Source organism: Thunnus albacares, chromosome 21 (assembly GCF_914725855.1).
Source record: "Thunnus albacares chromosome 21, fThuAlb1.1, whole genome shotgun sequence".
NCBI lineage: Eukaryota > Metazoa > Chordata > Actinopteri > Scombriformes > Scombridae > Thunnus > Thunnus albacares.
The window spans coordinates 10,789,862-10,805,735 of NC_058126.1; the positions used below are offsets into that span (position 1 = coordinate 10,789,862).

The 15,874-nt window shown below is 39.6% G+C and overlaps 1 protein-coding gene across 1 annotated transcript in view; it reads right to left on the reverse strand.

The window, feature by feature from the left end:
- Positions 1–15,874, reverse strand: part of plxdc2b (plexin domain containing 2b) — a 103,612-nt gene that overhangs the window by 57,183 nt on the left and 30,555 nt on the right. Inside the window, exon 2 of the mRNA XM_044340186.1 lies at positions 2,157–2,380. Within this exon, the coding sequence (XP_044196121.1) occupies positions 2,157–2,380 (224 nt within the window). The remainder of the gene's footprint in view (positions 1–2,156; positions 2,381–15,874) is intronic.

Below are 15,874 nucleotides of genomic sequence, written 5' to 3' on the forward strand. Positions count from 1 at the left end.
TGGCAACAACAAATGAGCCTCAGAGGGCAAAAAAAACAAAAAAAACGAAGGACGTGTTTGTGTGAGTGTGTGGACTTTGGCATCTGAAGTGGTGTGCTCATGCATTTCTCTGTGAACATGCGTGTTTACTGTTGTGTACATGCAGTATATATGCGAGTGTTAAGGTTTAAGTGTTTGCGTGTACATATATGTGTGTGTGCGTGTGTGTTTACAGCTGACGATCAAAGCTCCTTCCCTCCTCGCTGAGAGACAAGGGGCTATGAACCTGAGATGATTAGAAGCCGCAGGAAAACTTAACGAGCTGTCTAAGCCCAGGCGGCCGCCATCATTATGACTGAACGCCTCGGTGCTGCGCGCCGGCCAAGGCGCCATAACACAGGACACGGGCGATGCCTTTCATTTACATAGACACAAACACAAGCTGAACCCTGGCCATTAATCTCCAGCAGATCCACCAACCCCTTCCAACTGTAGGAGGCTGGGTTAATTTCCTGTTCTGGTCTCTCTGGGGTCAAGTTTAAAAGGATTCAATTCCATGCAGCAGATAGGTGAACACCTGAGGGCTCAGCTTAATTTGATATAAAATATTAATCCATGAAGGCCCCTCCTAGTCTTCTTTTTCATTATCAAAGATCCACTCTTCTAGGGAGATTTATAATTGCTCCAGGGAAGTAACCAAAGAGTATTTTTAGATACAGTTCAACAGCGGACTTTATTGATTCATTCTCTTTATATTAGCTGGTTTCTTTACTAGACAGGAAGGTTTATCGTGTGCTGCACTGATCTGAACTCGGTCACAATAATGCTGGGTTCAATTACTATAAGGCCGAGGGATGATGATGAAAAAAACTGCAATCCCACGAAATAATTGTGATTATTAAACATAATTATTACACTTTGCAAATAAACATATACAGCATATTATAAAACAACATTTACATATTATGAATAAAACTTCTTTCAGTGCACTTTGCATTCACGTCTTTCTAAAAATGTATTACGCGAGGTAAACCCCGGGTCAAGAATGAACTTTTAAACTCAACTTTCAAACAAACAGGCAAGAAGTATTGTCATGGTATTTACAGTTTCCATGACAACTGGTCAAACTCCATCTGCTGATAAGGATCATGTGATATAATCTAAAGCTCCAGGACAGCTACTAAATGGACCTTGATTGTTTTGTCAAGTGAAAAAAATTTGTTATCTAATTAGACTTTACAGAGCTTCCTCCAGAACCACAGGACTCATTAAGCCGGGCATTTTCACTGGTCGACTAATTTTACAATTGGGCCAAATTTCTGCCAGATTGTTTGCCATCACGACGCCCGAACGATCAACAATCTGGCTCTCGGACGATCAGTTGGATTTCTGGCATGTCATGAAATTTTGGTAGGCTGTCTTGCACAGTGTAAGCAGTTCCTCGGTCCGATTTCCCACATGAATGGAGTTACTGGAGTAGTATTTTACATGTTGTGGCTAAAACTGTACTGACTGAGACAGCTGTGATATTAAACTGAACTTCATAGCAGAGCAGACACCATATTGTCTACATCTGTGGCTTCATATTTTTCTTTTTTTCTTCTTACTTTCCGTTCAAAGAGTAGAATTGCACAAAGTAATGGTACGTTTCTCTCTTGTCAACATTGTTGAGGACACAGTTGTCATGTCTGAAAAAAACTTTATTAAAAACAGACCAGAGGTTTCCGTGCAACTGCAACGTCGTTGATCCGTACAGTCTGAGGATAGAAGTCGCAGGTTCTGGCCGATTAAAATGTATAGTGTGAGTTAACACAAAGTACAAGCCTAATAAAAACACAGTGTCTGCCTAGCTTTATACAACTGTTTTCACTGGTAGGGCTGCAACTAACGATAATATTCACATTTAAGACACTGGAACCAGAAAATTTGGGCTTTTTTGTCTTAAAAAAATGACGATTAATCAATTAATGGTTGCAGCTCTAACTCCTGGTGATGAGTAAACTGGTCTTCATGGGTAAAATCAGTGGAGAACCACTTTAATGTTTGTGTACAGGAGTATATTCTGGACCACTAGAACTGTTACACCTTTTCAATCCACAAAATGCTGATTTTGGCGACATAAAACATACATTTATCTCTGCTCGAATGTGCAGCCATGTTGTGAATCATCCCCCTACCTCTATCTGGGAGCTGTTGTCCGTTTCCTCTGCAGACAGCAGGCCCGGGAAGCCCTCGGGCTCCTCCTGCTCTGGCTCCTGTTCCTGCTCCTGACTGGCCCTGTTACTGTCCATGTTACGAGGCTTTGGGGGAAGCCATCTCCTCCACCGGTGACTGTACAGCTTCACGTCCACTGCCACATCCTCATCTCCTGCCTGTCCCTGCACGTATGAGTACGAGGCCCCTGAGGAGACAGGAAAGGAAAGTGTGGTTAACAAAAACACCACTGGTAAAGGATAAAAGAAAACATTGGAGTGGCATAGCCTGCAGCCAAAACACCTTAAAGTAGTAATTTGACTTTTTTATGTCAGCACGTTTACACTAGGTCACCGCAAATATACTTTAATTGCTGCAATACTCAATATAATTTTCCAACTATTGAGCATCGTGTTAGTCAGACTAGAAAGAAAATCTGTTGCTGCGTATTGCAAATTAGTGGGTTGTACAAGCCAAATAATTACATGGGACAATAATATTTTTTACTTTCATTAAGGCGATATTAAATCACAGAGGCGCGGACTGTTCGAGCCATTAAGCTTGTGCCGCTCCCTCATAACTCACTGTCTCTGCAGACTTTTCTCATTGCTTTGGGGAGAAATCTACCTCAGCCTGAAACAGATGCACATTAGGAGTGACTCAGCAGCGATCACACAGACCAGTGGGCCACAGTCATACCCAACCATCCCTATCCGAAATGAGTCCGAAATGAGACCCAGGTGACAGGTGACGAATGGGAGACTGTTAATGTAAACACTGGAGCTGAAATGATAAGTCGATTTATTGATTGGTCGATCGTCAGAAAATGAAACGTTTAAGTCATTTTTTCCAAGCAAACATTTGTCAGTTCCATCTACTTAAACATAAGATTTTGCTGCTTTTCCTTGCCTTACATTTAAGTAAACTGAATTGGTTTTGGATGAAAAAAAAGCAATTTGAAGATGTCACTTTGAATTCTGAGATACTGTGATCGTGATTGACTGAGAAAATAATCAGCAGATGATATAAAATGGTGAAAATAATCGTAAACATTGACTTGATTAGCTGAGTCTGAGACTGCTGGATCAGAGGTGGAATGTGCTGCGTCATGATGGAAGAAAGAAGGAAGAAAAAACTAAAATATCACATGTTCTGTTCGCAAGACCTTTTTCAATCTAGGGGTGGAAATTTTGAATCATCTTGCGGAGATGAATCATTTTGTTCTGTTCTGTTCGAGCACAGTCACTGATAATATAAGTCCTTTTTTTTTAGCTGCATCACCTTTCAAACACACATCAGTGAGAAATCCTATCACCATAATGATCTTATGGCATTGCCTCGGACTGAATTCTAACAACACAAACAATATGACAACAATATGATTTCAGAGTCTGTGTTTTAATGCAGCCAATCTCACAATTGAGTTTTTCTCATTCACATATTTTTCTGTTTCTGCTGTCAGACAACAGAACGAGCATAAAAAAGGGTTTATGGTTGCAGGTCATAAATGCTTCCTGTTAACCATGCAGACAGTAATCCTGATGCTGCCAAATCAATATTTCATTATCTATAAGTTGTCTGACAGAGGAAAACATAAAGAAAATGTAATTAGCGAACACAAAGGATTAAAGATGACAAAAGGTCAGCCATGTCTGAGCAGGCACTCGTCGTCTCCTAAAGGCTTTGTTTATCTTTATTTATAATAAAACCCAAGACCAGCATTTAAAGATTATTTTCTTCTTGAAAAGCTTCATTGTTGAGTTAAAAAAATGTCAGATTAGTGTCAGCAGAAACTGTTTCTTTCAGTTCAGCACAAAACTAGGACAATAAAGGAACTGTTTACAAGGTTAGCAGCTCTTCCTGCAACACACTTGTGGACTTTATTGTCTATTCAGAAAGATTTTAACTGGGCAGTAACAGACTGTATATCATGGCTGACCTGACAATGGTGCTTTCCAACCCTGTCTCCTAGAAATTAATGTTTATATGACTTAATTGTTATTCCATTTACCTAATCACTGTCTGGATTATGATTACATGTAATGTTTTTTCAAAACAATTAAGCACTACATTTATGTATCACACTTAAGTCGTTTCACTCATTCAGTCAGTATCAACTTGCCAAATACGTCAATTAGCAACATTTTGTCATTATGTTGAGAGAAAATTCTGGCAAAACATATTTGCTGCGGCAATTTAGTCGTATATGAGTGTAACTTCTTGGAGACAGGGTTGTGATTTCAGTCACTAATGGCCTTCAGTGACACTCATGATTCAGCACACTCAGTAGCACTTGAGGATTCAGTGTCAAACATGTATTGCAATCTGTCTCTCTCAGGGTTTGTAACATATCACAAATATTAAACTGATAAACTTAACGAGAGCTTGTTCTCCACTTGCTTACATGAGTTTCTCCAAATCATATGGATTAATAGGATTAGGGATGCAAAATCGTCTCAAGGTATGACTGAGAGAAGGTAGAGATAGTTTATCTGTTAGTCCTGTAATGCACGTCACACTTGTTTCTCCGCCCTCAGGCTAAAGATTGGCATGCTTGGATAAGCTCCTGCTCCCCATGACCCCACTAGGATTAAGTGGTTAAAGACAATTAGTAATAAACTTCATTTTCATAGCACTCATCCAAACACAAAAGTTTACAAAGTGCTTGCACGATGCTGCATCTATGCAAATTGTTTTGGCTCTAGGACAGAAAACACTGCTGATTCCTCTGCTATTACTCTATGCTGCCTCTTTTTTATGAGACAGAGGTCATTGGGTTTAACTAGCACTGTGCATTTTCCACTCCTTTCCTCTCTCTGTCTCTTTTCTCTCACACTCACATTTCGTTCTCCTTGTCGTTCTCCTCTCTCCTCCTCTCTCTGGGCCCCTGACCAGTGGTTCTCAGGAGGGGAGGAGAGAGGCAGCGAGAGCAAGTGGAGGGGCTTGAGATGCTAATTCACCCAAAGTGGAAGCTGAGAGATTCTCTTTATAATGAGCATCGGCAAAGCAGTACAGTGGACCCGAGAGTTCAACGCACCACAACTTATGAAAACACGTGCAAACAGACAAAACGCGAGCATATTAAGAAAACATCTTCATCAATTTGACAACACGTGCAGCATTTAGAAAACGTGCTGCACATTACAGACAACACAACGCATTACAGAATCACACCGCAATTAAACCAAAGGATAATGGAAGTGTTTTCCAGAGGACACTTAAAAGTGATGAACACGTCTGGACATACTTGTTGTTGCCACGGTTTGTGACTCATGTCGTTACTGAAGTTGGCCATCTGTCAGTGTTGGAAAATGAGCTCCAATGTGTTTTTGGTTTATTTTAACATTGTGATCGCATGATTCAGATATGATTGCATCAGATATCTGCTGTTAAACTGGTGTTGGCCTTTTGCTTATTATTAGCCTGCCAAAATACACACAATTAATTGTGAAACACATTATGTTAGCTCGCTGTAGCGTTAATAGTTACTTTCAGACCCCGTATTAGGGGACAAGCTAGTTAAGCTACCAGTATGTTTTGCTGACGTTACTAAAATGAAACCTATCATTTTAATTTAATTTAATCAGTTAGTATAAGGAAACTTAGCTGGCAATCTTTAAAGTAACTACTCCCCATTTGGAGGATACTAACACTGGTTAGATAACTTTGCCCATGGAGCTATGGAGGTTTCGGAGTTTAATCTAGGCATAAAATAAAATATCTCCCCATGACTTTTTCTTTTGATTGCTGTGTGTGAGTGTGTAAGTTAAAACTTTTGTGTGATACAAGCTGTTATCTACGGTTAATCATAAGGGCTTCCTTTATACCAGTGTTTTTCCTGCCACGACAAGTCAAAATGTCTGCTGGTGAACAAGGTCTATATCACAGGCATTTGTATGCTAAGGCCACATGTTAATATGTTTTTAGCCACACTTAGCATCCACATTGTTCCTTTTCCCCAGGTAATGTATTGTCCATATTGTGGAATCAAACTGGCTGGACGTATTGGATGTTTTTGTGGCTCCTGTGGTGGCAACATTCGATTTTTGGCACCTTTTCATGAAGATGGTAAGCTCTTCCCTAAAAGTCAAGTATTTCACCAGTGCTTGAGTTTAAATGTCTTATTTGTGCATGATGTGGTACCCTGTTAATGAATGATGTACACTTACCATTGTTAGTAATGCCAATTTTAACATATATTGTAGAACTACTGATAAAAATCGGGTGAAATGCCGTCGCAGAGTTGGCCAATCGTGTGCTCCCTCACCTGTTGAGGGTTGTGCTTATTGTTGATATCAACTGGTAGAGTGCTCGGTCTGGTGAGTTACGTTTTTCTAACCTTTTGAATTGTTAAAAGGTTCTGCACACCTTGGGTAAACCCACAGAGATGATTGTAATTACTTTGTCTTATTAGACCTCCTCTCAGGACTGCGAGGTACGTACAAACTGTGTTCGATTGACAGCTCCCACACTCCTCTGTTAGCTTTGTTGCTCTGATCAGGGCAGACTAATTACGCCTTCATCATTCTTATTAGCGCATATACACAACTTGAAATGAATATAGACAAAAGCATGCACGTAGGTTGCTGTTTTCCTAATGACACAAAGAGCCATTTGATGCGTGTCTGCACAAATACGGGCACTAAAAAGGCACCAAGACCACAAGAAAGGCTCGGACTGGCAGAGTTTTAAGCTTGCTGCTGTTCGTCATGCAGCATTAAGTGGTTTATGCTGACATGTCCATAAAAATAAGGAATGAAGTGACATGATTCATGCATAACCAAATGTTCTTGAATACAAAACAACAGTGGGATGCTTACATCATTGGTAAGGAAAGTCATATTGAAGACAATGTCATCTGGAGGTTGCCTAGAAAATAATTTGATAATTATATATAGATGTGACTGAGCACAAATACATCAACAAGTCGAACCAGGTGACAGTACATGATATACAGAATTAAACATGCATGTTTGTTATATATATGTTTGGTAAAAGCTTGGTAGTCATGATCTTGTCCTTCATGCACCTGGTTTGACTTCTGAGAAATTCATTGGCTGGTTCATGCATATGTTATAATATATAAATTATATTTTTGTAAGGTACCTCTAAATGGATATGTGTTTTATCCTTACCAATTATAGAAGCAACCCACTGTTTTGTATTCACAATTTTTTGGTTTGTGATAGAATCATCATGTCAATTCCTCCCTTTTGCCTTTTTTTTTTTTTTTTTTTTTTTAAAAAAGTCACATCAACATAGACCTCTTGATGCTGCCTGAGTGTTAAAGTTGTAACACCCATGCCTGGCACATTGAACAGATTAAATACTGTACTTAAACTTTTATGCATCCAACAGTTTGCCAGTTATTTTCTTTGTTACCATTGATCCATTTTTATGTTTTTTTTTTTCATTAGATTTCTCTGTGGATTCCTAATGACCCTGTTCTCTTTCCCCTTCAGGCCCAGGATCAATATCAGATGAAGTCACAGAGGCAGGCCTCATCCATAAATATGTCTCAGAGGGTAACACATATGAGGTGATCCTTGATTTTCTTGGACAAAAGCACAACATTCTTCTGAGTCTGAGCATCTTAAAGAGGAGGCTAAAGAAAGCAGGCCTGACTAGGAGGACAGACTATACTCCCATTGGCACTGTTGCACATTAACTGAGAGGTTCAGGTCAGCTGTTAGGTTACAGAGCTGTGTGGCAGACATTGCAACTAAAGTATCTCCTGACAGTTAAAAGAGATGATGTAAGGCGTACAATTGCCAGACTGGATCCATCTGGAGTACATCTTCACTCTAGGCGCAGGTATGTCTGAAGAGGATACTTCACAGCGGGACGAAAACCAAGTTGGCATGCTAATGGGTATAATAAACTGAAACCCTTTGGTATTGCCGTTAGTTGCTGCATCGATGGATTTTTGAAGTTATGTGGCTCAAGAGTGGCAGCACTATTAAGAATCCAGGGATCACTGCACAGCATTATATGCAGCATGTATCAGAGTTTGGACAACTTCCAGCCCACCTTCACACACCACTGTGGCCTGTGGCAGTTATTCACTGTGCATTAAGATTACAATATACAGATGACTTTGCAGGAGCCCTCAGTCACATGTATGGTACCTTAACTGCGAACCAACAAACTGAGAGTTGGTGGTCTTTCTTCAGAAAGCAAAAGGTACAGGCCTTTTAATGTCAATTCCAAGAACATAATAATAATATGTAAGCTGCTATATAGCAGCCCAGTATCACAGCAGTCCGTGAAATAGTCATGAATTTTAATGCGTACATGGACACCAATTTTCCATTTTTTTCGTGATACTCAGCATGACTTTTAAAGAGCCTGTGGAGTGGCCTGGTTCAGATGACGTCTATATAAAGGTGACAAATTTCCATATTCGGAGATGGCGAGTTAGATCCTGACTTGCAAAAAGTGGACTTAGTGGACTTCACTGCAGGAGACCACTGTTCGCTCCCACTTCCAACTGCAAGTGTCATGTTTCCTACTGTGAGTTGGGACAGTTTTTAAAAACCATAAGTGGTTGTGGTGTTTACTGTTGTCACGATGACGAAGGTTGCCTAACTTTAAGGAAGTTGTAACTTTAACCCACACCATATTTCAAGTGTCCATTTTAACCCAAACCATGATCCTTCCCTAACCCTAACCAAGCAGTTTTTGTGCCTAAACCTAAAAAATGCATCACTGGCATGAAAGATACTTCCAAATGAAATACATTAGCTTGAAAGTCATGCTGAAAATTTGTGTCCATGTACACAAATTTCGTGACTATTTTGAAAACTGCTGTGATACTGGCAACAATCTATATTATAAAATATAAAACTACTGTATTAAAGGAGCGATCGCATCATGTTTATATCAGTGATGTTTTTTGTAAAAAAATGTAAAATAGGAATACAGTTGTTGTTTTTTTTGCTGTAGTCATTGAATCAGTTCATATTGGCCACAAAGAGAGAAAGCAGGAAGCAAAGGGACCAATCTGCTCGTAGAGGTGGATGTTGATGTGCATTGGGGGAATTTAACTGAGCAGAAGAAACAGTACAGCGTATTAAGGATGAGTGATTTGCAATTTGCGGCTAATTGTTTCTGCAGCCAAAGAACAATTAAGTTAGTGCTAAATCACTACGTTAAAAGACCACAGACCAAGCCAGAAATCTTGGTGTAGTTATGGACTCAGATCTAAATTTTAACATCCACATTAAGACAAAATCGGCAACTATCATATTAAGAGTATTTTTTAAAAATTAAAGGACTTCTTTAAGTCTCAGCAAGGCTTGGAAAAACTTGTGGTACAGCCTGACAACTGTAATGATGCCTTTAGAGTCAGAAAGCTGCAGCTAGAGTTGTCAATAAGACCAGGAAAATGCACCACATCGGTTCAGTTGTCAGATCTTTGCACTGGCTTCTTGTCTGTTAAATAATTTATTTTAAAATCCTACATTTTTACTGTCCAGACCTCCCAAATCATCTGGAACAGGTCTACTTTCTGTCCAAAACTAACCATGGAGAAGCAGCATTCAATTTTTATGCACCACATAATCTCCCAGAAAACTGGAAGTCTGCTCCAACTCTCAGTTGTTTTAAACTGAGGCTTAAATGTTTTCTGTTTGCCACAGCATTTTATTAAATTAAATTTGGGGGATTATGTATTCATATCTTGCACTGCACTGTAATTGCACTGTAATTTTCATTATCCTGTTTAATGTCACTTAATCTATTATAGCCATTTGTTTTTAAAACTTATTTTCTATTTTACTCTTTTAAAATCTGATTTACTCTGTGTCCTTTATAATGTGTTTTTATATTGTCTTACAGCTTTTTTATACAAGTAAACTTGCTTTTCCTTTTAGATTTTTTACGATAAAAAGCCCTGAAATCTTTTTTCTTAATCAGCTTCATAATATATTCGATGAGTTCCTACATAAACACACTATTATCTGCCCAAGATACATGAGACATTTGCATATTTGTGTTTTGTCTGAGCCCTTCTCACTGGTTTCAAATGGCTCTTTTGTACCAGCATTTGATAACAAGAGGCATAAAGACTGATTTATGCTTCACACTTTTTTTTCAGTGTCGCTCGACAGAAATGAAAGAGTCGCACGATGTTTTCAGTTTATGCTTCGGCGAGCTAGCTTAATTAATTTAACTAATTAAACAAGGACATTACAAGTTATCTAAAGTTACAGACCAACATATCAACAAGGAAGTTCAGTGAAAACTACAAACTCCATGGTGACATTAGTAACGCTAACCAATCACATTGCGTGATGAAATATGTCTGCGACATAACAAAATTCTCCAAGTGCGCGACGTGAAAGGAAAGTGTCGAGCAACACTTTTCTGTCTCTTTAAATAAAGGTTGTAAAACATTTGCAAAGTAAAGTTGTGGAATATTTCAAAACCATTGATGTATAATAAGAATTGGATACCAGATTCAGTCAAATGAAAATTGCTTGCCTGGCTTCTAGTTTCAAGCTTCTGGGTTTGCCTCTGCGTTGTGCCGCCCACTGAATATGCAGCTCGGCCCATAGACTTTACACCGGGATGATATTGCAGATTATAAAATCAATTTTCCAGGCTGGAGAAGAGTTTTACAAATATATGAGTCTAAAAGAGTAACAATTGACCATATTTGCAGTTCGAGGTGTCATGTCAGTTTTACAGACACGCCTCTTGGGTGTCAGTGGTCCATAGAGAAAACACTATTTGGGCTGCAGGGGATTTACCGCCACCAACTGTTGATCAAAAGGTAGAGATACAAACATAAACATCAAGATTGCTCCATAGTTGTCAAAAACACTGATTTTTCACTTTAAATCAAAGTCTGTTTTTGTGCACATCATCTCAGTCGGCAGCCTCTATCCTGGCCAACAGTTCACTCACTGTCTAATTCTCACGATACCACTAACACTTCCTGACACTTAATGGTCATTAGTCACATCCATACGTACAAAAGAAAGCCCGGCAAAACTTCCTGTCAACAGCAGTTATATACTCTAATCCAAGAGGCACCTACACATACCGTTCCCCTAAAGCATGAACATCTATTTTCATCCTTTAAAAAAGATCTTTGTCAGTTTCTTAATAAACGGTGGAAAGCTGGCACACAGCAGATGCTTTAAAACACACCATGACCACAACATAGGGGCCTTGAACAAATGGCTGCTCTTTTCCCAGCGTGTCCCTCTGTGAACGGCCATGATGAGTCACCCTTTAAAGGAGCACATGCACCTACATTTCCCTTGTGTACAGCACCTCACTGATTCGGGGACAGCCGAATCTCTTATTATCCAGGGGGAACTCATGGTCTTTTGTCAAGCGTTTGAGAGGGCGCTGAGGGCAGACCCCTGAGGGACACCTAAAATAAACCCCCCAGGGCTTCTCTTCTGTGTGAGACTGTTCTTCGGCTTTTGTCTGAAAGGAAATCTCTCCCCTGTACTTTTCTTTCAGCTCTGTGAAAGCCCCCGCATACCTTCATCCTGACTCTGTCAAGCAGCCTTGTTGGCCTGTCAACACCTCCGATTCACAAACACCAGAGGGACTGTAATTTGGTTCCACCTAAAACCTTTTCAAGGACGTTTAGGAGGTCATAAAACCGCAGAATGAAGGTGCTGTCTGCACCCCGTCTTTCATTCAGTTTCTGCTTATCCCCCCCTCCACTTTTTCTCTCGGCTCCCACCTGAGTCAGTGACAGGAAAGTGCCACACATGACTGGCAAGTAGATGAAGAGGAGGTGGAGGGATGTTTCATTGCATTTGTGCATGCTAGTGTGTGTGTGTGGTGTGCATAATTTCAGCAGAAAATGGATAAAAAGAAACATCCCTCACTGGTTTCTTAGCCTTTCTATCTTTGGGTGTCAGAATGTTTAATTTAGTGCCAACTGAAAGCTGCTTTATCAGTGTACCAGCAGACCCTGCCAAGCACTCTGGAGGATCTTCTCTCTCAGGGTTTGTAGGAGTGCTGACTCTGTGCAGATCAACTCACCAGGGTCAACATGGATTAAGTTGATGTAACTATCACCGAACTGTGCTCATTTTAGCTTGAAAATAACAGGAAAAAACTCAATCACAGCTCAGAGAATCTGTGTGATGAAAGGTCTTGTTGTCAGAACGGCGCTCAGTAAATTCTTACATAAGGAACAGACAATGTGATCAACAGTATTGCTGCAGATCATGAGAGAGAACATCGCAATTTTTCCCCCATTCAGCGCGTCTTATTGTCTTCATTAGCAATGATTCATTGGGAACATTTATCGGGAGAAGCACTAAATCTTTTTCTCACACACTTACACACTTTTAGGAGCCTGCAGGGAACAATGAAGGTTTCAGCAAAACTTAAGCATCACATCTTTAAAGACGTATAATTAAAAAATAACAATGATGACCTTTCCTTTCAGGTTCAGTTCACCCAAACTACAAAATAACATCATCATCTCTCACTTATCCCTGGTGGTACAATATCTGGAAATTGATCTATTTATCCAGATTTTGAGATAATCGTTGCTGCCTGCACCACGATACAATAGGCATGATTTTTGTTTGTGGTAATCAGAACGTTTAAATATGATATTCACGGTACAGTCAACTGCAATGTGCGTTTCCATAAATGCTGTCCGAGACTGTGATTGCAGTGAACTGACCTTTAAAACATTTCTGCAAGAACTATGATCAGATCACATGCCTGGTTTTTCAAAGACTAATATTAATCTCCTGAAATAAACACGCTGCCTGGGTTCACATGACGAGGTAAAAAAGTGAAAGACTGAGAAGTCGAAGGAACAATGGTTGCATTTTCAGTCAGCTGGGTGTACTCAGGAAAGATTCACTGTTGCTGTGGGATGTTTAGAAACAAAATGAGAACAAAAAAGTGTGTAAAACTGTGACTGAATTAAGGCTGAACTGCTGAATACATGAGATAATCGATTCATTATATTTTCCTCAAACCTATTTATCAGTTTGTCTGACAAATATATTAAATGTAAAAACATAATATAAAATAAAGCATGAAGCAGAGAAAAGCATCAAACAGAGAATGAATAAATGCTTGATAAAAACCGATATCAGTTATCAAAATCAGTTAATTTTCTGCTAACTAATGCTATCAACTAATTAATTAATCAGCACTAAAAAGAATAAGTGTTTTGCACAACCAAAATATAATAAATTAAAAAATCTACAATCGTCCTTGTCGCTTAAAGTCTGATGAGCAAGTTGGTGCTTGGAAATGACATTTGACCCACCAATAAGCAGACAGGTTTCACTTTATTTGCAGGATCATCTCAGCAAGAGCAAGAGAAACAGTACCACGGAAAACCCTCACAGAGTGTTATCAGCCGTGGCTGATGTTAAAATGAAGAGACAGTGACAGATAAGCTCAAACGTTCAATTTGACTGATGAGTTAATAAACTGGGTTTAATGGGAGATGGCTGCTGTGGTTTGATCCTCTGACGGACGAGACATGACTCCTTTCAGAGTTGGTTAAACAAGCCTCTATTTTCTTATCTCTATTCTTGCTGTTTGAATAGATTATGGTTTATATACTGTGCAGCTAATACATGCTTCATTTTCATATTAATTTAATTAAAATGCACAATCTGCCTGGGGTAAAGAGACGCATGTGCACATAAAAGAGTCAAATTCCAGACATGCAAAAGTCTAAAATTATTATGCAGAGCAAAGTGCGCTTTTCTGACCTGCTGAAGCCTGCTTTTTAAAAAAAAAAAAAAAAAAAAAAAAGTTTTACACATCCCCTCTTAAAAACGCAGCCTGTCATTAACTAAACACATAAAGCGGGAAAAGCTGACTGCGGGAGAAAGTTAAACACAGGTAGACAGAGAGGCAGCATATGCACAGTCAAAACCTCAAAAGATCCAGTTTCAAACAGTGCTCATTAAGTGATAAGCAGTGTAATAAAAAGGGAGAATATAAATAAGATTAAATGTGAGATACATCCAAATCTCAGACAATCAGCGCGTGAGACAAGTTAGAGCGCATGAACAAAACACTATTCTTCTCGCTGAAAATTCGATAATAACTTAATTTTCCTTACAAAATGTATTGAGACTTTCCCTCCAGAGAGAGGCAGGGACACATAAGCTTCCTGCCTGTTATGAATGCTCTGTTTTGCCAACAATTAGCCACATCTTTCCAACTGAAAGCACTGCACCACAAACCTCCCCTGAGGTTCAGATCAGGACTCAAGATAGAAACACAAGTGGCTGTTTCTGAAATATAATAACTTGTTTGCTGAGGATATGACATTATATTATTATATTATCTGGACTGAATAACAATGTAATCCGGATGCCTGGGGAAAAAAATTAACCACAACCTGACCTTGAGTGCCAAATCACTATCACGATGTCATCTTTTAACCGCCCACTAGTCACCACAGTTACGAAGGTTGTCGTGGAGCGTAGGTGCCCTGGTTGATAAAGTACAATGACTTCTTCAAAACTAGCCGATACAAGAAAATGAAAGGTCGACAGTGGAAAACATTTAAGGATGACTGGACTGGGAAATATGAGCTTATTTTGCCTGAGGAAGTACGACTCCATTGTGCTCGATCTGCAATGAAACAGGCTATAATGAAGAGCGGGAACCCAAAATGCCACTACGACACCAAGCATGCCTGTTTTGAACAAAACTACCCCCAAAAATGGAGAAGAAAAACCAAAAAACTCAACCAATTGAAGTCGTGATATCAAGACTCCAGAAGAATAATTGTAGATTTCAATAACGAACACTAACACCAGTGTCTCTGCCGAGCCATTGCACCTTTATGCTCAAGCCTGTCATGGTTAGACAGCCAAGGTGTCACATCCTCCATTAATACAGAAATGCTGTTCATGTACAGACTTCAGGAGTTTTTGTACTAAAATATCATCAATATGCACCTTTACTGGACCTTAGATGCGGTGGAAATGTATTAAGTGGGCCTCTAAGACTTGTATTTGAGTAACCCTGGTGTAGATATTACATTGCAAACTGGATTTTGATAAGAAATGAAGCAAGAAGCACATTTCAGAATTTGAGCCAAACTGCTTCAGGAGTAAACAAGACTTTACTGTACTTTAACCCTGTTTTGCTGATATGCTTGTCATACCCAGCACAACAAACTTAATCAGAACGACGGTTCCTGGCAACTGAAGGATCAGGAGACAAAGAACAAAATAATCTCTAACCTCTAAGGTTAACTTAGACTATGCGTGGCAAACACCCACTCTTGTATGTCACCCCAAATTTGAAAAGAGGCAGGTGTGAAAATGGGGCTATAAATAAAGGAAGAAGGAGACTAATGTTGCGTTCGCTGTGCCCGGGGAAACATGGCATCTATGAAGGGGACAGGTGTCAGGACTGCGTGTGAGGGAGGAAGGAGGTTAAGAGTCTGAAAGAGAGTTAGGAGGTAGAAAGTGTCTGGCTTCAGGTCCAGTGATTTTTAATCAAGGCTTTAACCTTGAAGAACACGATTGCTTTTTAAGCAGGCTTTGTAGAAAATTGCTAATTTCCTTTCTGCTCAAAACATCTAAACACACTGGACACAAAATCCAAGCAGGCTGAGCCACAAAGCACCCAGTAACATACTTGAGCACACAGTATCAAACCCCAAAACACAGGGTTTAAAGTGCTGGAGTAAACCAACATGGAGTCTGCTGTCACCGCCGCGGCTTTCTTT